At 39.7% G+C, this 23175-nt stretch overlaps 2 protein-coding genes across 2 annotated transcripts in view; one reads left to right on the top strand and one right to left on the bottom strand.

The window, feature by feature from the left end:
• KIAA0391 (KIAA0391 ortholog) overlaps nt 1-18344 on the bottom strand; it is a 148175-nt gene extending 129831 nt beyond the window's left edge. The window contains exons 1-4 of the mRNA XM_014538599.1: nt 18269-18344; nt 16642-17919; nt 14734-14781; nt 14139-14271 (exon numbers count right to left, since the gene is read on the bottom strand). Coding sequence (XP_014394085.1) covers nt 14139-14271; nt 14734-14781; nt 16642-17624 — 1164 coding nt within the window. The 5' untranslated portion in view covers nt 17625-17919; nt 18269-18344. The remainder of the gene's footprint in view (nt 1-14138; nt 14272-14733; nt 14782-16641; nt 17920-18268) is intronic.
• A 30-nt stretch (nt 18345-18374) lies between these two features.
• PPP2R3C (protein phosphatase 2, regulatory subunit B'', gamma) overlaps nt 18375-23175 on the top strand; it is a 34018-nt gene continuing 29217 nt past the window's right edge. The window contains exons 1-3 of the mRNA XM_005864962.2: nt 18375-18602; nt 18696-18956; nt 22690-22817. Coding sequence (XP_005865024.1) covers nt 18899-18956; nt 22690-22817 — 186 coding nt within the window. The 5' untranslated portion in view covers nt 18375-18602; nt 18696-18898. The remainder of the gene's footprint in view (nt 18603-18695; nt 18957-22689; nt 22818-23175) is intronic.

Raw genomic sequence — 23175 nt, 5'->3', positions numbered from 1 at the left:
TCTTTGTAATACTTTAAGCAATAAAAAAATAAAGTAAAAAAATAAAATAAAAAGAATGGTCAAAAATAAAATAAAATAAATAAATGATTTTATAATTAGAAAAAAAACACTTCTATTTTGGAAAATGAAAGATGATTAAAGAAGTCTCAGTAAGAAATAAAACAGAGAGAGAGAGACCAAGATGGCGGCATAGGTAAACACCGCAGACTGCTGCCGCAAACAACCACTTCAAAAATACAACTAAAAGACGGAACGGACATCACCCAGAACCACAGGAAGGCTGGCTGAGGAGAGACTCTTCAACTAGAAGGAAAAATAACAGCACACCGAGGCTCAGAGGAGGCGCAGTGTGGAAAATACTCAGGTGCGGAGGTGCGCGCGCAAAGCGGGCTGGTGGCTGAGAGCGCGGTTGTCGTTTTCGGTCAGGGGGGAGTCTCAGACTCTGAGCTCCAGATACGGGCGAATCGCTGGGGACTCGGACCCAAACGGGAGAAGCGGGAGTGTCTGGCATCAGTTGGAAGGCAGCTTTCTCTCCGAGGTTTGCAGCGGTTCCTGGGGTTCTGAGAAGCAGAGCCTCTGGGAACGGGACTGAGAGGGGCTATAACCGCTCCCTCCGCCCGCCCTGTTGAGCCCGCCCCGCCCAAGCCCTGCGCAGAGCCATTTGCCGGATCGCCTCAGGCAAAGGCTAGATTAGCACCTCCCCAGAGGACAGAAGTTTTCCGCGGCAGACACAGCTGATTCACACAGCCAGTCGGCCTGGTGGTCAAATCCCTCTAGTATTAACTACAACAATCAAGGCTCAACTAGAACAAGACTGCGCACAAAGACCACTAGGGGGTGCACCAAGAAAGCATAAAAAATGCGGAGACAAAAAAACATGACAGAAATGGAGGATATAGAGCTAAAAATCGCAATTTTGAGGGCTTGCAAAAATGTGCTAGAAGCTGTCAATAAACTTGAGGAGAGAGTCACGAAAACTAATGAGACCCTCGATGCTATGATAAAGAACCAACTAGAAATTAAGCATACACGGACTGAAATAAAGAATATTATACAGACACCCAATAGCAGACCAGAGGAGCGCAAGAATCAAGTCAAAGATTTGAAATGCGAAGAAGCAAAAAACACCCAACCGGAAAAGCAAAATGAAAAAAGAATCCGAAAATATGAAGATAGTGTAAGGAGCCTCTGGGACAGCTTCAAGCGTACAAACATCAGAATAATTGGGGTGCCAGAAGATGAGAGACAGCAAGATATTGAAAACCTATTTGAAGAAATAATGGCAGAAAACTTCCCCCACCTGGTGAAAGAAATGGACTTACAGGTCCAAGAAGCGCAGAGAACCCCAAACAAAAGGAATCCAAAGAGGACCACACCAAGACACATCATAATTAAAATGCCAAGAGCAAAAGACAAAGAGAGAATCTTAAAAGCAGCAAGAGAAAGAGACTCAATTACCTACAAGGGAATACCCATACGACTGTCAGCTGATTTCTCAACAGAAACTTTGCAGGCCAGAAGGGAATGGCAAGAAATATTCAAAGTGCTGAATACCAAGAACCTACAACCAAGATTACTTTATCCAGCAAAGCTATCATTCAGAATTGAAGGTCAGATAAAGAGCTTCACAGATAAGGAAAAGCTAAAGGAGTTCATCACCACTAAACCAGTATTATATGAAATGCTGAAAGGTATCCTTTAAGAGGAGGAAGAAGAAAAAGGTAAAGATACAAATTGTGAACAACAAACATGCATCTATCAACAAGTGAATCTAAGAATCAAGTGAATAAATAATCTGATTTACAGAATGAACTGGTGATTATAATGAATCAGGGACATAGAAAGGGAATGGACTGACTATTCTTGGGGGGGAAAGGGGAATGGGAGATGCGGGAAGAGACTGGACAAAAATCGTGCACCTATGGATGAGGACAGTGGGTGGGGAGTGAGGGCGGAGGGTGGGGCGGGAACTGGGAGGAGGGGAGTTATGGGGGGGAAAAAAGAGGAACAAATGTAACCTGAACAATAAAGATTTAATTAAAAAAAAAAAAGAACTAAAACAGAATAGAAGAAACTAAACAGAAGATATGCTGAGTAGTAAGACTGTCTTTGTTTTGTTTTAACTTCTTTTGTTAATATGCTTTTGTAACAAAATTGGAGGAAATATATTTTACTCAAACTTTTCAAATAGAAAGAAGAGGAAACTATTTCTAAAGCATTTCTAGAGCAGTGGTTCTTTTTATTTTATTTTATTTTCCTGTGATTTGCTTTATTGCTACATTCATTTTATGGCGGTGGTCTAGAACCAAACCCCAATATCTCCAAGGTATGCCTATACAATGTGAGGTATGCACCAAGGTACTTTATTTTTATTTGTTTATTTTTCTTAAAATTAAATTTATTGCGGTGACATTGGTCAATATGAACATATACGTTTCAGGTGTGGGTTTCTATGTTACAAGATCTGTATATTTCACCATGTGCTCATTACCCAAACTCAGATCTTCTCCCTTTTTCTCCCACCCCTTGAGCAGTGGTTCTTAAACTAAGATATTACCTGTTTTTTTCCCTCTCATTGCTCACAAATGTGTAGTGGAGTTTTGGCATAATATTAAAGAATAACTATAATAATCTGAAAATACCAATAAAATACTCTTACCCTTTCCAACTACATATCTCTATAAGCCTCCATTTTCTTCATATACTGCAACCAAAATAACTTACCACAACAGATTAAATACAGAAGCAGATATAAAAATTCAGCTGTCTTCTATTAAGCCATACAATTAAAGAGATTTACATGTAAAACAATGCCTATCTCTTCACATATTGTTTTTTGTTTTGGAGAACAGAGTTATTATTGAGAAAAATGTATTTTATGTCAACATGTAATAGTTTTTATATTGTTATTTTAAATAAATTAATATATATTTTTAAAGGTTTTCAGTTTTAACTTCTAATGAAGTAATTATCAGTAAATATAATCCCACATAAACAAAAGCTTTCAAGAGTCCTTAATTTTTAAGAATGTAAAAGGGTCTTGAGACCCAAAAGTTTGAGAATTGCTGTTCCAAAGTATTTCTTATTGTATAGGAAAAATATCACTCTACACAAATAAGTATGTTTTAAGATAGGGGAAATAAACTTGCTTAAAAGTGAATTTATAAGTTATAGGGCAAATGATTAAGCTCAGATTTGCTTCACAAAAACCTGAGGGCCAAGGGAGGAAGAGGAAGTATAAATCAAATAAGAGTGGCCATGAGTTAATAATCACTGAGCTAGGGGTTTGTTATACTGTCTCTACTTTTGCACGTTTGAAATTTTCCCTAATAAAAAGATTAAATAAAGAATTGAATTCATAACTGAGCAGTTAAATATGAAAAAATAAATCTGTAATTGTTAAGAATAAAGGAAATTAAGAAAAAAATTAATGAATATTAAACTAAAAAAATATTAAACTAACACCATCCACATAGCTCCAAATTCACTTTTTGATCTTCATTGATGTCTTCTCAATTAGTTTCATGGAGTTAAACCAGTAGTGTACATGGATATAAAATGGAGTTCTATTTTGTTCACTTAAAATTCACATATAAAGCTCCCATCGTTATCTATTACTAATCTGACTTAAACAAAAATGACACAGAGATCTTTCAGTTTAGTAATAAAAGAAGCCCACCAAATCCTTCAACTTTGTTGACTCCTATAACCTAAATAATTTTTACGTTACACTATCGCCATCTGCTGGCTGTAACACCTAAGTACAGTAAACAAAGGTTTCGGAAAAGCTACTTATGATTGAGATTTTTCTCCCAAAATTATCCTAAAGAAAAGAAGTTGCTATACGTAATTAGGGTTCTTCAAAATCTCACATTAGAAGCAGTGATTCTCAACCCTGGCTGCACTTTAAAATCATCTAAGCTTTTGAAAGTCCTAATACCTGGGCTTCAATTAAATCAGAATCTCTATTTGATAAAAATGAAAGGCAAGGCACAAACTGGGAGAAAATATTTGCAAAAGATATATCTGATATAGGGCTTGTACCTAGAATATATAAACAACCATTACAACTCAATAATGGGAAAACAACCAAATTTTTTAATTGGGGAAATGATCTGAACTTCACCAAAGAAGATATATGGATGGCAATTAAGCACATAAAAATGCTCAACATTGTCAGTCTCTAGGAAAATGTAAATTAAGACCACAATGACATACTACTTCGATCCATTAGAATGGTTAAAGGTAAAGAGATTGACCATATTAAGGTGACCAGGATGTGGAACAACTGTAACCCTCATACACAGATAGTAACAATGTAAAAAAAGACACCATTTTGGAACACAGTTTGGTGATTTCCTTACACACACACCTACCAAAAGACCCAGCTATTCCATTCCTAGATATGTACACAAGAGAAAGAAAAGTTGCAGTGGGTTGAATAGTGTCTCCTCTAAAATTCATGTTGCCACATCTAAGCAACAATATCCCCCTCCCCTCAACCAAATCTGATTTCCACTCTCACTCCCTTTATGCTCGATCTTCAACCTCCAAGAGCCTTCAGTCCACTGTTCTCTAGCCTCCTAATCCATGTCCCACCCATCTTTACTTCCTATCAACTTTGACCTCATGGTCCATTAATCTAGCCGCCTCTCACCTACACCCTCCATTCCTGTTTTCTCTTTCTCTCAACTGTACCAGACCAGCAAACTCCTGTACCATCCCATCCAACTGCCTTCTCTGTTTGCATACTTGGATGGCTCAGGACTGCTGGAAATAGCTTAGCGAACAATGCTCTCCAGCCTCAGTTAGGGTTTAGCACCACCAGCAATACTTGGCCCAATCCTCTCACAAATAATCCAAACTTCCCAGGCTTCAAAGGGAAATTATAAAGGGAGAAAGGTACCTTTACAATGCAGACATCTTGTATAGTGATCAAATTTAACATCAGCAAAAGTGAGCACAACTTGATATTATTTGGCTGCTGTGAGTCAATAAGAACAGAACATCATCCATGTAATCTACTAGTGCATTCATACTGAATTAATGAAAAGAAAATAATAAACAATTATACACAGTCTTGCTTCTCAATATGTGGTCCAAAGACCATAAACACATCACCTGGGATCTTATCAAAATACACAATCTCAGGCCCCACTTCAGACAGCTGAATCATAATTTGCATTTTAACCAGATCTTCAAGTGATTCGTAGGTGCAAAGTTTGAAAAGCCCTGTACAAGATAAACCACCCAGACTTTTCAGAAAAGTCAATGTTATAAAAACAAAAAAAGGCAGAGAAGACAATTATGGATTTAGAGAGACATAACAACCAAAAGCAATGAGTGAACCTTGACTGAATCCTGGATCAGAGATGGAAAAGTTATAAAGTACAATTTGGGGTGACAATGGGGAAAATCTGAATATATACTTTTTATTAAATGACACTGAATTAATTGTAAAGTCCTTAAATGTGACGCTATTTAATTACATAGAATTTTCTTATTCTTAGAAAATATTTGCTGAAACATTTAAAGTAACATAACTTATTTTTAAATGGTTCATAAAAACACATATATAGAACTCAGAGCAGGGTAACGATGATTTAAGAATCAGCTCTGGGCAGTTGACCTCCCCAAACCAGTTTTAAGTAGAGAAGCCGTATAGCCTCAGAGGCCAACCCCAAAACACTGCCACCCAGAGGGTATTTTGTGCCTTTAAATCAACGCAGCAGATTCAAGCAACAGCGGCCTCCTGATCTCCACACGCTCTGTCTGGGGAACAGTTACTGTGTGTGAAGCCTCCCTCCACCTGCCAGAAGAGCCACCACAGCTGTGAACAGCACCCACCAGAGGCCCTGCTATCAACGGAGGAGCCACTGCTACCACAACCGCCCAAGGAGCAACCACAGCCCGAGGAGCCACTGCCACCCAGGGAGCAGCCACTGAACGACTCAACAACTAGATATGTCAGTGAGATCAAACATGGGTAGACAAAGAAACCCCCAAAGGAAAGAGAAGGAGGACTCGCCAGAAAAGCAGCTAAGTGAGACAGAGGCATGCAACATGACGGAAAAAGAATTCAGAATAAGGGTCCTAGAGTACATGCACCGGTCGGAGGAAAAAATCAATACCATATGCAAGAAGCTAGAAGAAACAGATGAAAAAATCAACAACTTAAGTAAGGCCCAAGAAGAAATGAAGAGTGATATAGCTGCCATAAAAAACTCCATTGAAAGTATCAACAGTAGACTAGGAGAAGCGGAGGACCGAATTAGTGAATTAGAAGACAAGGAAGCAAAACACACCCAAACTATACTGCAAATGGAGAAAAAAATTAAAAGACAGGAGGAGAGCCTAAGGGAGCTTTGGGACAACATGAAACGAAACAACATACGAATAATAGGGGTGCCAGAACAACAGAAAGATGAACATGGATTAGAAAACCTATTCGAAGAAATAATATCAGAAAACTTCCCTGAGGTGGGGAAGAAAAAAGTCACACAAGCCCAGAGAGTCCCAAACAAGGTGAATCCGAAAAGACCCACACCAAGACACATCATAATTACCATGGCAAATGTTCAGGACAAAGAGAGAATCTTACAGGCTGCAAGAGAGAGACGGAAAGTTACATACAAGGGATCTCCCATTAGATTATCAAATGATTTCTCAACAGAAACACATCAGGCCAGAAAAGAATGGACAGAAATCTACAAAGTGATGCAAAGCAAAGGACTGAATCCAAGAATACTCTATCCAGCAAGGCTTTCATTCAAAATTGAAGGGGAAATAAGAAGCTTCACAGACAAAAAAAGGCTAAGGGAGTTTATCACCACCAAGCCAGCCATGCAAGAAATGCTAAAGGGACTGGTGTAAAAAGAAGAAATAACAAGCTCAGAAAGAAAACAGCCACACACACAAAAAAAGAAATGGCTACAAACAAGTACCTTTCAATAATAACTTTAAATGTAAACGGACTAAATGCTCCAACCAAAAGACATCGAGTGGCTGAATGGATAAAAAAACATGACCCATACATCTGCTGTCTACAAGAGACCCACCTCATTAGAAGGGACTCACACAGACTGAAAGTGAAGGGATGGAAAAATATCTTTCACGCAAATGGAAAGGAAAAGAAAGCTGGGGTAGCAATACTTATATCGGACAAAATACATCTCAAAGTGAAGGCCATAACCAGAGATAAGGAAGGCCACTTCATAATACTAAAGGGATCAATACAACAAGAAGATATAACCCTGGTAAACATATATGCACCCAATGCAGGAGCACCCAAATTCATAAAAAAACTCCTGGAAGATATCAAAGGAGAGATCGACAACAATACAATCATAGTAGGGGACTTTAATACACCACTGACACCACTGGATAAGCCCGCTAGACAAACAATCAGCAAAGAAACAGCAATCCTAAATGACTCACTAGATCAGATGGACTTAATTGACATCTTCAGAACACTTCACCCCAAAGCCATGGAATATACATTCCTCTCAGGTGCTCATGGGACATATTCAAAAATAGACCACATATTGGGTCACAAGCAAAGTCTCCACAAATTCAAGAAGATTGAAATCATAAAAAGCTTCTTCTCAGACCACGATGGCATAATGTTAGAAATAAACTACAATAAAAACAACCCAAAATACTCAAACACTTGGAAGCTGAATAGCATGTTATTAAATATTGATTGGGTTACCAATGACATCAAAGAAGAAATTAAAAACATCCTGGACACTAATGACAATGAAAACACAACAATCCAAAACCTATGGGACACAATGAAAGCAGTCCTGAGAGGGAAGTTTATAGCTCTACAGGCCTATCTCAAAAAACAAGAAAAAATGGTAGTAAATCATCTAACTCTTCAACTCAAAGAATTAGAAAGAGAGCAACAAGAAAACCCCAGAGTGAGCAGAAGGAAGGAGATAATAAAGATTAGAGCAGAAATAAATGACATAGAGACCAAAAAAACAATACAGAAAATCAATGAAACCAAGAGCTGGTTCTTTGAAAGGATAAACAAGATTGACAAACCTCTAGCCAGGCTCACCAAGAAGCAAAGAGAGAGGACCCAAATAAACCAAATCAGAAACGATAGAGGCGAAATAACAACAGACCCCACAGAAATACAAATGATTGTTAAACAATACTATGGACAGCTCTACTCCAACAAACTAGACAACCTGGAGGAAATGGACAAATTCCTAGGAAAGTACAACATTCCAAAACTCAATCAGGAAGAATCTAAAAATCTCAATAGGCCAATAACTATGGAAGAAATTGAAGCAGTCATCAAAAAGCTTCCAGCAAACAAAAGCCCAGGACCAGATGGCTTCTCAGGGGAGTTTTACCAAACTTTCAAGGAAGAACTAAAACCTATCCTCCTCAGACTACTACAAAAAATTCAGGAGGAAGGAACACTTCCAAGCTCATTCTATGAAGCCAGCATCACCCTAATACCAAAACCAGGTAAAGACAACACAATGAAAGAGAATTACAGGCCAATATCCCTCATGAACATAGATGCCAAAATCCTCAACAAAATCTTAGCAAATCGGATCCAGCAGTACATCAGAAAGATCATACACCATGACCAAGTAGGATTTATCCCAGGGATGCAAGGATGGTACAATATCCGCAAATCAATAAACGTGATACATCACATAAACAAATTGAAAGAAAAAAACCACATGGTCATATCAATTGATGCAGAAAAAGCATTTGACAAAATCCAACACCCATTTTTGATAAAAACTCTCAGCAAGGTGGGAGTAGAAGGATCATACCTCAACATAATAAAAGCCATATATGACAGGCCCACAGCCAACATCATACTCAATGGACAAAAACTAACACCATTTCCCCTAAGAACAGGAACAAGACAGGGATGCCCACTCTCGCCACTCCTCTTCAACATAGTCCTGGAAGTATTAGCCATTGCAATTAGACAAGAAGAAGAAATAAAAGGCATCCAAATTGGAAAAGAGGAAGTAAAACTGTCCTTATTTGCAGACGACATGATATTATACATACAAAACCCTAGAGACTCCATCAAAAAACTACTAGACTTAATACATGAATTTGGCAATGTAGCAGGATACAAAATTAACCCCAAGAAATCTGAGGCATTTCTATACACCAATAGTGAACTTTCAGAAAGAGAGATTATAAAAACAATCCCATTTACCATCGCACCAAAAAAATTAAGCTACCTAGGAATAAACTTAACTAAAGAGGTAAAAGACCTCTACTCAGAAAACTACAGGACGTTGAAAAAAGAGATAGAGGAAGACATAAAGAGATGGAAGAACATACCATGTTCTTGGATTGGTAGAATCAACATCATTAAAATGTCCATACTACCCAAAGCAATCTATAAATTCAACGCACTTCCCATTAAAATACCAATGGCCTACTTCAAAGATCTAGAACGAACTCTCCAAAAATTCATCTGGAATAAAAAAAGACCCCGAATAGCTGCAGCGATCCTGAGAAAGAACAAAGTAGGTGGGATCTCAATGCCAGATATCAAGCTGTATTACAAAGCCACTGTTCTCAAAACTGCCTGGTACTGGCACAAGAACAGACATATAGATCAGTGGAATAGAATAGAGAGTCCAGAAATTAGCCCGAACCAATATGCTCAATTAATATTTGACAAAGGAGGCAAGAACATACAATGGAGCCAAGATAGTCTCTTCAATAAATGGTGTTGGGAAAATTGGACAGATATATGCAAGAAAATGAAACTAGACCACCAACTTACACCATACACAAAAATAAACTCAAAATGGATAAAGGACTTAAATGTACGACAGGAAACCATAAAAATTCTAGAAGAATTCAAAGGCAACAAAATCTCAGACATATGCCAAAGCAATTTCTTCACTGATACAGCTCCTAGGGCAGTTGAAACTAAAGAGAAAATGAACAAATGGGACTACATCAAAATAAAAAGTTTCTGCACAGCAAAAGAAACCATCAACAAAACAACAAGAAAGCCCACTACATGGGAGAACATATTTGCCAACATTATATCTGATAAGGGCCTAATCTCCAAAATTTATAGGGAACTCATACAACTTAACAAAAGGAAGATAAACAATCCAATCAAAAAATGGGCAAAGGACCTAAATAGACACCTTTCAAAAGAGGACATTCAGAAAGCCAAGAGACATATGAAAACATGCTCAAAGTCACTAATCATCCGAGAGATGCAAATCAAAACAACAATGAGGTACCATCTCACACCTGTCAGACTGGCTATCATCAACAAATCAACAAATGACAAGTGCTGGAGAGGATGTGGAGAAAAAGGAACACTTGTGCACTGCTGGTGGGAATGCAGACTGGTGCAGCCACTATGGAAGACAGTATGGAGTTTCCTCAAAAAACTGGAAATGGAACTCCCATTTGACCCTGTGATCCCACTTCTAGGAATATATCCCAAGAAACCAGAAACACCAATCAGAAAGGATCTATGCACCCCTATGTTCATAGCAGCACAATTCACCATAGCTAAGATTTGGAAACAGCCTAAGTGCCCATCAGTAGATGAATGGATTAGAAAACTGTGGTACATCTACACGATGGAATACTATGCTGCTGTAAAAAAGAAGGAACTCTTACCATTTGCAATGGCATGGATGGAACTGGAGAGCATTATGCTAAGTGAAATAAGCCAGTCAATGAAGGAAAAATACCACATGATCTCACACATTCATGGATAATAGAGACCATTATAAACTTTTGAACAATAATAGATACAGAGGCAGAGCTGCCTCAAACAGATTGTCAAACTGCAGCGGGAAGGCCGGGGAGGGTTGGGGGGCAGGAGGGAAGGGGGTAAGAGATCAACCGAAGGACTTGTATGCATGCATATAAGCATAACCAATGGACATAAGACACTGGGGGGTAGGGGAGGCCAGGGGATTGTCAAGGGCGGGGGGAAAAAGGACACATATGTAATACCCTTTGTAATACTTTAAGCAATAAAAAAATTAAAAAAAAACACAAAAAAACACATATATAGAGAGAAAGTGTATAAGCCATAATAACAACTGGTTACTAGATGAAGAGTAGGTAGATGTTCAGTGTGCTATTTTTTCATTTTCCTTTAGGTTGAAAATTTTACTAAATAAAAAATTGGAGGGTGGGAAGAATATTCAATTAGTCCACAACAGAAATGATAAGTTTTTGGTAGCAAACAGCATAATTCATACAACCTTGAATCTAAACACCTACTTCAGAAGATACACATAAGTGCTCAAAAGATAAGAGAAAGGAAATCTGTTTAATTCATATTTTAGTGGTAGGAATTCCTAAGGCATTAAAGAGCTGCTACAACCAGTTGGCTGTCAGTTACAGTTGTCACTGTAACTTTTCATTCCATGAGAGGCAGTATTGTAACAACGGTTTTTAGGGTCAAACCTAAAAACCTTGCTAGATTTTATTACCAAGGTATCCTCTGGCAGATTTAATCTCCCAAAGTCTCAATCACTTTATCTGTAAAATAGAAATAAAATAGTTCCATATAGAGTGGTTGTAAGGGTTAAGATATAAAATAATCAATGTAAAGTACTTAGCATCACTTGATAAATGTTAACTATGATTTTATCAATAAAGTCAGCTGAAAATATTCCATAAAATGGAGATAATGTTTTTATGGACCAGATACTGACTTTAATCTGAGGATTAAAGGTTTTCATATAATCTAGGGCAGTGGTTGGCAAACTCATTAGTCAACAGAGCCAAATATCAACAGTACTTCTTTAAAATAGACTCCCAGGCCGAAGAAAGTGTATAAGCCATAATAACAACTGGTTACTAGATGAAGAGTAGGTAGATGTTCAGTGTGCTATTTTTTCATTTTCCTTTAGGTTGAAAATTTTACTAAATAAAAAATTGGAGGGTGGGAAGAATATTCAATTAGTCCACAACAGAAATGATAAGTTTTTGGTAGCAAACAGCATAATTCATACAACCTTGAATCTAAACACCTACTTCAGAAGATACACATAAGTGCTCAAAAGATAAGAGAAAGGAAATCTGTTTAATTCATATTTTAGTGGTAGGAATTCCTAAGGCATTAAAGAGCTGCTACAACCAGTTGGCTGTCAGTTACAGTTGTCACTGTAACTTTTCATTCCATGAGAGGCAGTATTGTAACAACGGTTTTTAGGGTCAAACCTAAAAACCTTGCTAGATTTTATTACCAAGGTATCCTCTGGCAGATTTAATCTCCCAAAGTCTCAATCACTTTATCTGTAAAATAGAAATAAAATAGTTCCATATAGAGTGGTTGTAAGGGTTAAGATATAAAATAATCAATGTAAAGTACTTAGCATCACTTGATAAATGTTAACTATGATTTTATCAATAAAGTCAGCTGAAAATATTCCATAAAATGGAGATAATGTTTTTATGGACCAGATACTGACTTTAATCTGAGGATTAAAGGTTTTCATATAATCTAGGGCAGTGGTTGGCAAACTCATTAGTCAACAGAGCCAAATATCAACAGTACTTCTTTAAAATAGACTCGCCCAGGCCGAAAACCGACTTCTGCGCTTGGGCCACGAAGTTTCAATTGCACTGTTCGCGAGCCCGCACATGGTATTTTGTGGAAGAGCCACAACTCAAGGAGCCAAAGAGCCGCATGTGGCTGGCGAGCCGCAGTTTCCCGACGACGGATCTAGGGGCATTATCTGACATGTTATGCCCGGCTGGTGTGGCTCCCTGGTTGAGCATCAACCTATGAACCAGGAGGTCATGGTTTGATTCCCAGTCAGGGCACATGCCTGGGTTGCAGGCTCGATCCCCAGTGGGGGGTGTGCAGGAGGCAGCTGATCAATGATTCTCATCACTGATGTTTCTATCTCTCTCTCCCTCTCCCTTCCTTTTAGAAATCAATAAAAATATATGATCTGACATTTTAAGTCAAGATAGGAAGGTAGAATAATTTTCACTTCTTGTTTTTATTTAGTACCTTGAAGAAAAAGCATTCAATGAGATGATGGGCAGCTTTTCCCCAAAATAAAAGCATTTTACATCCACTTAATCTTGGTAAACCAGCATAAAGTACTGAAGACTAGCAAAATAAAGCTACTGAAAATAATTCAGAGAATCAAATTCAATACTAAGAAAACTTGGGAGCCCTAGCCAGTTTGGCTCAGTGGATAGAGCGTGGGCCTGCGGACTGAAGGGTCCCAGGTTCGATTCCGGGCAAGGGCACATGCCTACATGCAGGCTCGATCCCCAGTCAGGGGCATGCAGGAGGCAGCCAATCAATGATTCTCTCTCATCATTGATGTTTCTATCTCTCTCTCCCTCTTCCTTCCTCTCTGAAATCAATAAAGAAATATATTTTAAGAAAACTTGGGAGATAATTTTGTTATCTTAAACCAGGGTTCCTCAAACTACGGCCCGCGGGCCACATGCAAATACAAATATTGTATTTGTTCCCGTTTTGTTTTTTTACTTCAAAATAAGATATGTGCAGTGTGCATAGGAATTTGTTCATAGTTTTTTTTTAAACTATAGTCCGGCCCTCCAACGGTCTGAGGGACAGTGAACTGGCCCCCTGTTTAAAAAGTTTGAGGACCCCTGTCTTAAACTCTCTTGACTAAAAAAGTTGTGAGAAACCATAATACTTTCATGGGAGTTTACTGAACACAGTTTTCTGGAAACACTTAGATAAAGAATAAGCATCGTCTTTTTGGCTTAAGTGCACCTTGTGCCCAGATGAAATAGGACTGACTTCAATAGATGGATAATAGTCTGACCCAATTGTTCCATGAAATTCTAAAGCAATCTCTCTTAAAGGCTGACAACTATGGCCAGCAAGCCAAATCCAGTCCACTGCTTCTCTTTGCATTTAAAAAAAAAAAAATCCAGTCTACTGCCTATTTTCATAAATACAATTATTACTGAAACACAGCCATGCTCATTCATTTATGTATTGTCTATGGCTATTTTCACTACAACAGCAGAGTAGAAAAGTTACAAAAGGGACTGTATGACCCACACAACTGAAAGTATTTACTATCTGTCCTTTTAGAGAAAAAAATGCCATCCCCTGCTCTTAGACACCAAGAATGCAAGAAAACCTGGTCCAGACTCACCTGAGGTGTCGTCTTTTTGTATTGGTCACCTCCATCTATCACATCGCTGAGGATTTTTCTCTTGAGGAATTCATACTCTTCTGGACTCAAGTGAATAGACTCTATGGTTTTCCCACAGCCCAAACATTGACCACTGTAATTACAATTGTTTGTGTTAAGTAGTGTCCTGGAAAAGGACTTTTTAAAGAATGAATAATCCTAAGACATGAGGAAATTGAAGGATAACTTCTAAAAGAAGAATATAAGCTTTATGATCATCACATGCATTATGTGATTTTTTTGTACACCTGGTAATATCACACATTAGTGTGCCAGAAAACACAAAAGAGTAGACTGCTGGGCATCCAGATAAAGTGTTAAAAGTTATTCCTAAAACACAGCTAGGAGAAAATATCTGACTTTTCACACAGGCTCACAGTACCGACAGGAAAAACACTTTGAGCACCACGTATGCAAAACATGGCTTTTGCCTTGGGTACTCTAACTCTTAATTATTTTATCTCTAAGACATTCACGAATTAAAAGGTTTTAAACAGTAGCAAAACAACCTATTAAATCTGAATCAAACAAGTTAAAAATAAAATATTGGCCTTACTTTTTCTGGATTGTGGTAAATTGTCCTTTCCATTGTTCTCCAGGAACACTAAAAAAAAAAAAAAAAAGATTCCGACTGAATCCAAAGTTTAGAAACTAGATAGGCAAAAGCTCTTAAAAGTTCAGACTATTTCCCTAGAAAGGTTTAATTAGAAGAGTGGTTGATATACTGTAATAGGGCTAAGAAGCTTATGGTACCCCTCCCCTACTCTGGATCTCGTTCTTCCCTTCACTTCTCTCATATGACCCTCATCTTCAAGTCTAAATCTACCTTCACAGGACCTGTACAGAAAGCAGCTGATATAATAGTGTAACCTCTTAATTAAACTCAACTCTAACCTTCTCCATAAAGTTGCCAGAGATTGTTCCTGCCCATGATTCAAGAGTAATTTCTTCTCTTATACTATCTTATACCACCATTATTTTTTTAAATCTGTTTTTATTTATTTTAGAGAGAGAAGAAGGGAGAGGGAGAGAGAAACATCGATTGGTTGCCTCAAGTGCTCACCCCGACCAGGGATGGAACCTGCAACCTGGGCATGTGCCCTGACCAGGAATCAAACCAGCAACCTTTTTGGTACATGAGACAATGCTCAACCAACTGAGCCACACTAGCCAAAGCTACTACTATTATTTAACTGACATGTATTGCATTCCCAATTGTGAATGCCATAAAAGATCTTGTGTCACAAAATATCCTCAGTGCCTACCCTAATTAGTGGCATTCAAAATACTTATTTGCTCAACTTATCATTTCTTCTTTCCTCTTACATATATCACCATGATTCTATTAATTCCATTGCTTTCTCTTCTTCAGTTCTTAATTCAGAATCTCATAATCTCTCATTCAAACCTTAATTGCCTCCAAACATATTTGTTTTCAATTTTAATCCCTCTCCAATCTTCTTTTCTCACTGTTTTGGCAGTTACCGTTCTAAAACTCCACTCCGAGACCAACACTCTTGATAACAGAATAAAATCTAAAATCCTTGCAAAGATTTTTCACAATCTAGTGCCTCTGTTGATATTCAATAAGTTTATTAAATAAGATAATTCAGCCCTAGTAAGTTTGGCTCAGTGGATAGAGTGTCAGCCCTCGGACTGAAGGGTTGACGGTTTGATTATGGTACCTTGGTTGCAGGCTCGATCTGGAGCCCAATTGATTTGTCTCTCTCACATGGATGTTTCTCTCTATATATATATACTGATGATATATAGTAGAAAAAGAGAGGGGAAAAAAACAAAAAAATGAGAGAAAAGGAATAAAATTTTAGGAAATAGCCTGAAGCAAATTAATGGTGAAGAAATGAGAAAGTTAAAGACTGAAGCAATAAATAGGCACGGAGCCAGTAACTTAAATAAAAGCAAAAGAAAGACATTGAAGAGCTTTGGAGAGAGCAGTTTAATGATAGAAAGATCTAAAATGAACTGCAAGGATGAAGATTTTTCATGCTAATGCTTACATATCAGGTTTGATCAGGATCTCCCCCTCCACTCTAACCATCCAAGTTGATGAAAATGCATAGATTAAACAGAACACATTATACCAGTCACTAGGTTTCAGAACTTCTGAAAATACTAATACGACCCAGACAGCTCATTTTCTTGCAATAAACTCCAGCCAAAAGTGCTATTCATAAGTACTTACATCTTGCCAGATCCTTCTAAATAGAAAAATACATCAAAACTACAAATTCTCTATAATTTCCCTTTTATGTGATGAGTAGAGATTAACACAATTTGTTTATGCTGCTTTTTTTAGAGAAAGAAGATTTTGTCTTAAAGGGAAACAAATCTTAATAAGAGATGGAAAAGGTACTATAATCTGAATAATCTCGGCAACCAATAAAAAAGGCAGCTATATAGGTATTAAAATAAAAACATGCAGAATAAGAAAAATCAAAATTACCTCTCAAACCATGTTTTTATACTGTGTGCAAATGATTCCCCAGGATATAGCTGATTATTTCTTAGATACAAAAGAATGTCTAGCAGTTTCTTTGAATATTGATCATCTTTTATGTCTTTTCCAAAATCAAAGAAGGCTTTTAAAGTTTCCATCATGGGAATAAGATCATGATCTAACAATTCCTGAAACAAATTCCAAGCTGTGTTTACATCTTGATGAAGGAGGGCTCCCTGGATACAGTCACCATAATTCTTTTTTGAAGGGGTCATGACTTTTTTGATGTCTTCTAACAGCAGCAAGGCCTCTCTCCATCTGTCTGAGTGGATCAATCCTCGGATGAGAAGAGTGCTTGCCGAAGATTCTAAACTCTTGTATCTGGCTTTCAAGATTTCGTAGACATCAAAAACTTCTGATGTCTGCTTATGAAAGACACAGAGACACAAATACTTGACCAGCAAATTATAGCTTACAATACCATTGTGTTTTGCAGCTACCCAGGCCAGCAAAGATTTGGCCACATCTATAGAGCTATTGTAGGCAACCATCCGTGCAATGATCCAATCTTCAAAATTAGCTCTCCCTTTGAAATCTTCTTTAAGTTTATCCCACTGCTCTGAATTCAAAGGTTGTGTTGGGAGCTGAATACTGTTTCTCTCCGGTGGCAAGGCATGATCGTGACTCCGAGGATTCATCTGAGATCTCTTCTTAGCCGCTCCAGCTGCAAAAAGGTGAGGAAACTCAGAAGAAACTTTATTGCTGCCCTCATCTTTTCTGCGATATCTGGCCTTGGCAATCAGATTTATTGCTTTGGTATTTTGTGGAGACACTGTTTTAAGAGAAAACAACTTCTGTTGGTTCCTGATGCCATAACAGTCTTTCAGAAAGAAAAAGTTATAAGAGTGTCCTGGGCCTACTACCCCAAGGTATGGGTTGTTTTTCCAAAGCTTCGGAAAGCTTCTAATGCCAGTGAAACAGAACGTCATTATGCAGTGAGATCAGCAGATGGTGAAGAAAAGCCCCTACTTCTACCGCATAATTAAGGAATTGGGGGGTAGGGGGTGAGGGGACGAGTTGAAGCGCAACTTTTTAAAAGATGGTTTTCAATTTCTCACAGAAAAACCAAGGCTCTGCTTTTGAGGCTACTTAATAGCAATGAAGTCTTATTCGTTTTCTCCCTTAAAAAAAAAAAAATGTTGATCCGGGGGCATCCGATCTCCGTCGCAATCCGCAGACCCAGAGCAGCAATGTCTGGTGCCAGTTACAGTGCAGTCCGCGAACCTGAGGAAAGAGCACAAGGAGGACCGCCCAGTTTCACTCACGGGAATCACAACTGTCCTTGAAACGGGATCGGACCCCATGGGTGCCTCGCTGAAGGGGAGGCGTAAAGTCGAAAATCGTGACCCAGAGGCCCAGCCCCACCAGCAGCAAGGGCAGCGGCAAGAGTAGGCTAGGGGCCCGGGTTCCGCATAACTGTCCCCAGACCCCCAAACCCGCAGGCCAGGGAATGGGCTGGGGAGGCGGGGGGAGAGCGGGCCAACAGCTCAGGTAAGGGAGGGGGTCCACCAAGGGCTCCGCCTACAGCGCACAGATCCATCACAAACCAAGTTCACTTCATTCAACAACTCACCGGAGCGCGCACGCTTTGTGAACGCGACCATAATCGCGGCGGAAACTACCGGGTCCACAATGCACCGCGACGGCCCCGCCGCGGGGGCGTGGCTGAGCTGGGCCAGGCCTGGCGGCGAGAGAAAGGCGGCTTTGAAGCTTTTAGTGCTTTTAGTGGCAGCGGGGGCCAACGGGGGCTGGTCAAGGCGTCTACTACATTTAGGGGAACCTTTAGGGCCTCCATATATCCTCAAGGAACAGTAAAAAGAAATTGTGGCGAAAACGCTTCCCGGAAACGTCAAAGGACTCCTGAATCACGTGGTGCGTGCGCGCCAAAGGCCCAAGATGAACTAAAAGTACGGGCTCCCTATCCTGCGCCTTTACAATCTGGCGCTGTGCGATTGGGAAGGTGCCTTAAGGACATAATTTTCCACCTTTTCTCCCGCCAGCTTTCCCCGCTGTTGGTGTGACCGCCGCGTTCTCCGCAGTGACCACATTCCCCGTTTTGCCTCCTCAGCCGACTTCCGCCCGAGTCCAAGATGGCGGCCGGGCGGCCTCCGCAGCCTCTCGGAGGCAGGCGGCGGGTTGATTTCTGAGCTGGTGGCGGGGCTAGCGATTAGCAGATGCCGGAGTTGCTGCGCGGGAGTCAGTCATGGACTGGAAAGAAGTGCTTCGCCGGCGGTTAGCGACGCCCAACAACGGTCCCAACAGTGAGTCCGGGAAGGGCCGCCCGCGGAGACAGCCCGGCCCTCACCCCTAGAGGTGGGGGCAGAATGGGAGGGGCGGCGGCGGGGAGCCGCGCTTTCCGCTGCTGTGAACACTCGCCCGAGAAAGCGGGCGGAGTGGACTGCGGTTCAGATCGGGGAGGTTCACCCACACTTCCCCGAGGAAGGATGTGCGGGCGGGGGAGCTCCCAGATGGAGGAGGAATGAGAACCCTGGCCCAACAACTCCGGGGTCCTACCGCCGTTTTACTATCACTTTCCCTTCCCTCCTTATCCATTTAAATGTCATATTCCATTTTTCTTTGTCCCGTTCCCCATCCTTCACTCTTGCTTGTTCACCAACCTGTTTAAACTCTTTCCTGTTTCACACCTGCACCCAGGGCAACCGAAAGTGCCGGAGAAAAACGGAACCGGGCACATTGTCATTCTTGTCCACTAACGCAGCGGTTCTCAACCTGGGGGCCGAACGACCCTTTCACAGGGGTCGCCTAAGACCATCGGAAAACACATATATAATTACATATTGTTTTTGTGATTAATCACTATGCTGTAATTATGTTCAATTTGTAACAATGAAAATACCTCCTGCATATCAGATATTTACATTACGATTCATAACAGTAGCAAAATTACAGTTATGAAGTAGCAACGAAAATAATTTTATGGTTGGGGGTCACCACAACATGAGGAACCGTGTTAAAGGGTCGCGGCATTAGGAAGGTTGAGAACCACTGGCCTAGACGTTCACTCTCCTGCAGTCCTTCTCACTTCCCAACCCTCCAGCCTTCCACTGTAGCCGCCTGCTCCCTACCCTCAGCCGCTGAGCTTGTCTGTGTAAGTGTTTGAGTAGAAGCAATCAAGGCTCCTCGCCTGTTCCCACTTACCGTGTCCGTCACCACCCCCACTTTGCTTAAAAATGGGGAACTGTCAGTTCCCTGTTTGAGACAGTCCCTCCACTCCAGCACTAGGTCGTGTCCCCTTTCTTTTATTCTCTCTCTTATTCGTCACCAAATGTTCCTTCTCTGCTGAAGCATTTCCATCAGTTCCAACAAACATGCTGTCACATCCCTCACCTTAAAAAAAGTAATTTGATCTCATAGCCCCCTCCAGCTTTAGCCACATTTCTCTACACGCTTTATAGGAAAACTTACTGAAAAAGTTACCTGTACTTGTGCTTTCTCCTCCCCTTCCTTCTTAAAACCCACTCCATTGCATGTCTGTTACATGCTAATTACTGTTCCAGCTACAGCAGTAAATACAACACACAAAAACCCTGGTTCTTGTAGAACTTACACCTTAGCATCGGAAGAGATGATAAAATAAGCAAATCATACGGGCTGTACAACTTCGGTTTGAGACTGTTTGCTTCCTGGGTGTGCTAGATCCCGTTTTTGCCCACTCAAGGATATGTCCTCTCGCTCCGGCATTCTTGGTTTTTCTTTCTGTCATTCACAGCAGCATCTTCACATGGTGGTATTTCTCTCACCTTAAAGAGACTCTTAACTTCCACTTCCAGCTATGCCTTATTTCTCTGTTCCCCTTATATCTTCATCCTACACATACTTTCTTTTTTTGGTTTCTAGGAGACATACACTCTTATTTTTCCTCCTGCCTCACCAGTCATCCCTTCTCAGTCTGCTTTTTCTTCCTCTTCTCCCCAACAACTTAACATTAAGTGACATAGGTTTGGGACTTAGAAGTTACACTATGAAAGTTGAAATGATAGAGGAAGAAGAAATAAAAAGAAGAAATGTCCAAAAAATAGGAGAATCAACAGCATGGTCTCATAAAAGCCAAGAAAAGGTTAGACTCAATAGTATCAAATTTAACAGAGAAACCAAGGACAGGTGTATCCATTAAACTAAGCAACAGAGTGGAGGGGTAGTGAAGGGTAAAGGGGCCAAATACATGGGGGTGGAAGATGATTTGACTTTGGGTGCAGGGCACATAATTATACAGATTATGTATCATAGAAATGAACACTTGAAACCTCTATGATCTTATTGGACAATGTCAACCCAATAAATTTAATTTAAAAAAATAAATAAGCAATTAGGTCATTGGTTGCCCTGGCAAGAAACTCTACAGTTTCTGTAGAGTGGTAAGAGTAGAAGCAGGATTGCATACAGAAGGGATGAGAGATACGAAAGCAGAGATGGCCAACGTAGGCTTTCTTTTTGACAAAGTGTATGAGAAAGGAAGGAGTTATGTGTGGTAGTAGGTAGAAAGGAAGGACTTTTTGGGGGATGGGGAGATGGAAGAGACCTCTGTGTGTTTGTAAATTAAAGAAAAGCCAGTAAAGATGAAGGAATTGAAGGTAACTGAATGGGGGAGGGAGGGAGAAGGAAAGAAGTGATGGGACAACCAAAGAATTACAAAGGCTGAGATTAAGCACTGGGTTAAAATGAGAGGTTAGCCTTGGATGAGAGAGGAGATACCTCGTCCCTTAAAACTGGCAGGAAGAAGAAAGGTACAGATTTGATACCTTCCTGCCCTCCCACTTCATTTAGATGTTTATGGGTATCCAGGTGCAGTAGATTCTGTTGTGATGAACTGGGAGAGTTTGTCATCTGTTGATGGTGAATACAGAGGGGGTTTGAAGAATGTAATGACAGTTTGAAGCAGTTGGTCAACAAGAGGAATCAGCAAGAGAACATCAAGGGCAAATAAAATATGTCCTGGTGTTTTGAAAAGCTGACTTACTAATTAGTAACCATGAAATAAATTTGTGGGACCAAAATTGTACAGTTTTCTCCAAAGGTATTAAGCCATGGTAAACAAGATGTTAAGATTGGTCCAAGGGTAAAAATTAACATGGCAGATGTGTCAGAAATGCAGGCATAAGAGGAGTTTAAGGGAAAGAAATGAGACCAGGAAGAGGAAAATAAACTTTTGAGAAAATAGATAATAGAATTGGAAACCTCAATGAGGCTAAAATGCAGGTATTATGGTAGTGAGGTTTTGAATAACCAGGAGAGAAAAATTATCTGAGAGTATATTAGAGTTTTAACTTTCAGAAGAAGAGCAGATAAGATCTGTGGTCTTGCCATGGAACTGAGTGGCACAGTAGAGGTAAAAGCAAAAGCCTTCAAGGTTGAGTCACCCACATGTCTGCTCTTCCTTGATGATTGCAGGACATTGAGGTGAAGAGCCCTGTGCACCAGTTACCATGATCCACAAACACTTGTGGAGGAATGGCTAAATGACAGCTCCCTGCCAGCAGCAGGCAGTTGGAGAGGTTGGAGAGTAACAGTATCTGGATATGTGAGCTACAGAGGAAAGGGTTTTCGGAGGAAGAGTGATTACAAGGCTGAAACTTCATGAGGTCAAGGGCTGTGCCTGTTTTCTCAGCGCCCTAGCATCAGTGACTAGTATAGGGTTCAATATGTCGTAGGTGCTCAATAAATACTTTTAATTGAATGAATTAGGAACATGCCATAGGTCTATAAGAGAGGCAGTGGCTTGAGGAAGAAACAAGTATAGTGATTTAAAAAAAAAAAAAAAAGTAGAGGGAGCAGCTGAGAGAGAAGATGTAGGAGAGGCTGTTTCAGTGGAAGATAGTGAGTCTTGGTATTTTAAGGAAGTTAATATAAATGTTTAGTGTCTAAGCACAACCATGAAGACCTTTTTTGCACTGTAATTAGGCTATACTAGATGACCTGAGAAAAGTATTATTTGATTTTAAAAGTGCTTTCCCCCTGAATCTATTTAATTAACAGGAAAAAAAAGTGAACAGGAATTAAAAGATGAAGAAATGGATTTATTTACCAAATACTACTCCAAGTGGAAAGGAGGTAGAAAAAACACAAATGAATTCTACAAGACCATTCCCCGGTTTTATTATAGGGTAAGTGGTATCTAAGCAAATGTCTTGCAGAGTTTATAAATAAAATGCAATTTTAAAAATGGAATAAGAATATTTTATAAATAAATTGAGGGTTATATCCATTTTTATTTATTTTTTTATTTTTTTATTTTTTTATTTTTGTTAATTCTTACCCAAGGATATTTTTCCTTTGATCTTTTATTTATTTTTTTTAATTGTTTTATTGCTTAAAGTATTACAAAGGGTGGTATTACATATGTCTCCTTTTCTTCCCCGCCCTTGACAATCCCCTGGCCTCCCCTACCCCCCAGTGTCTTATGTCCATTGGTTATGCTTATATGCATGCATACAAGTCCTTCGGTTGATCTCTTACCCCCTT

Source organism: Myotis brandtii, unplaced genomic scaffold, assembly GCF_000412655.1.
Source record: "Myotis brandtii unplaced genomic scaffold, ASM41265v1 scaffold194, whole genome shotgun sequence".
NCBI classification, from domain to species: Eukaryota; Metazoa; Chordata; class Mammalia; order Chiroptera; family Vespertilionidae; genus Myotis; species Myotis brandtii.
The sequence above is the reverse complement of the archived record's forward strand: the minus strand, read 5'-3'. Positions and strand labels throughout refer to the sequence as shown.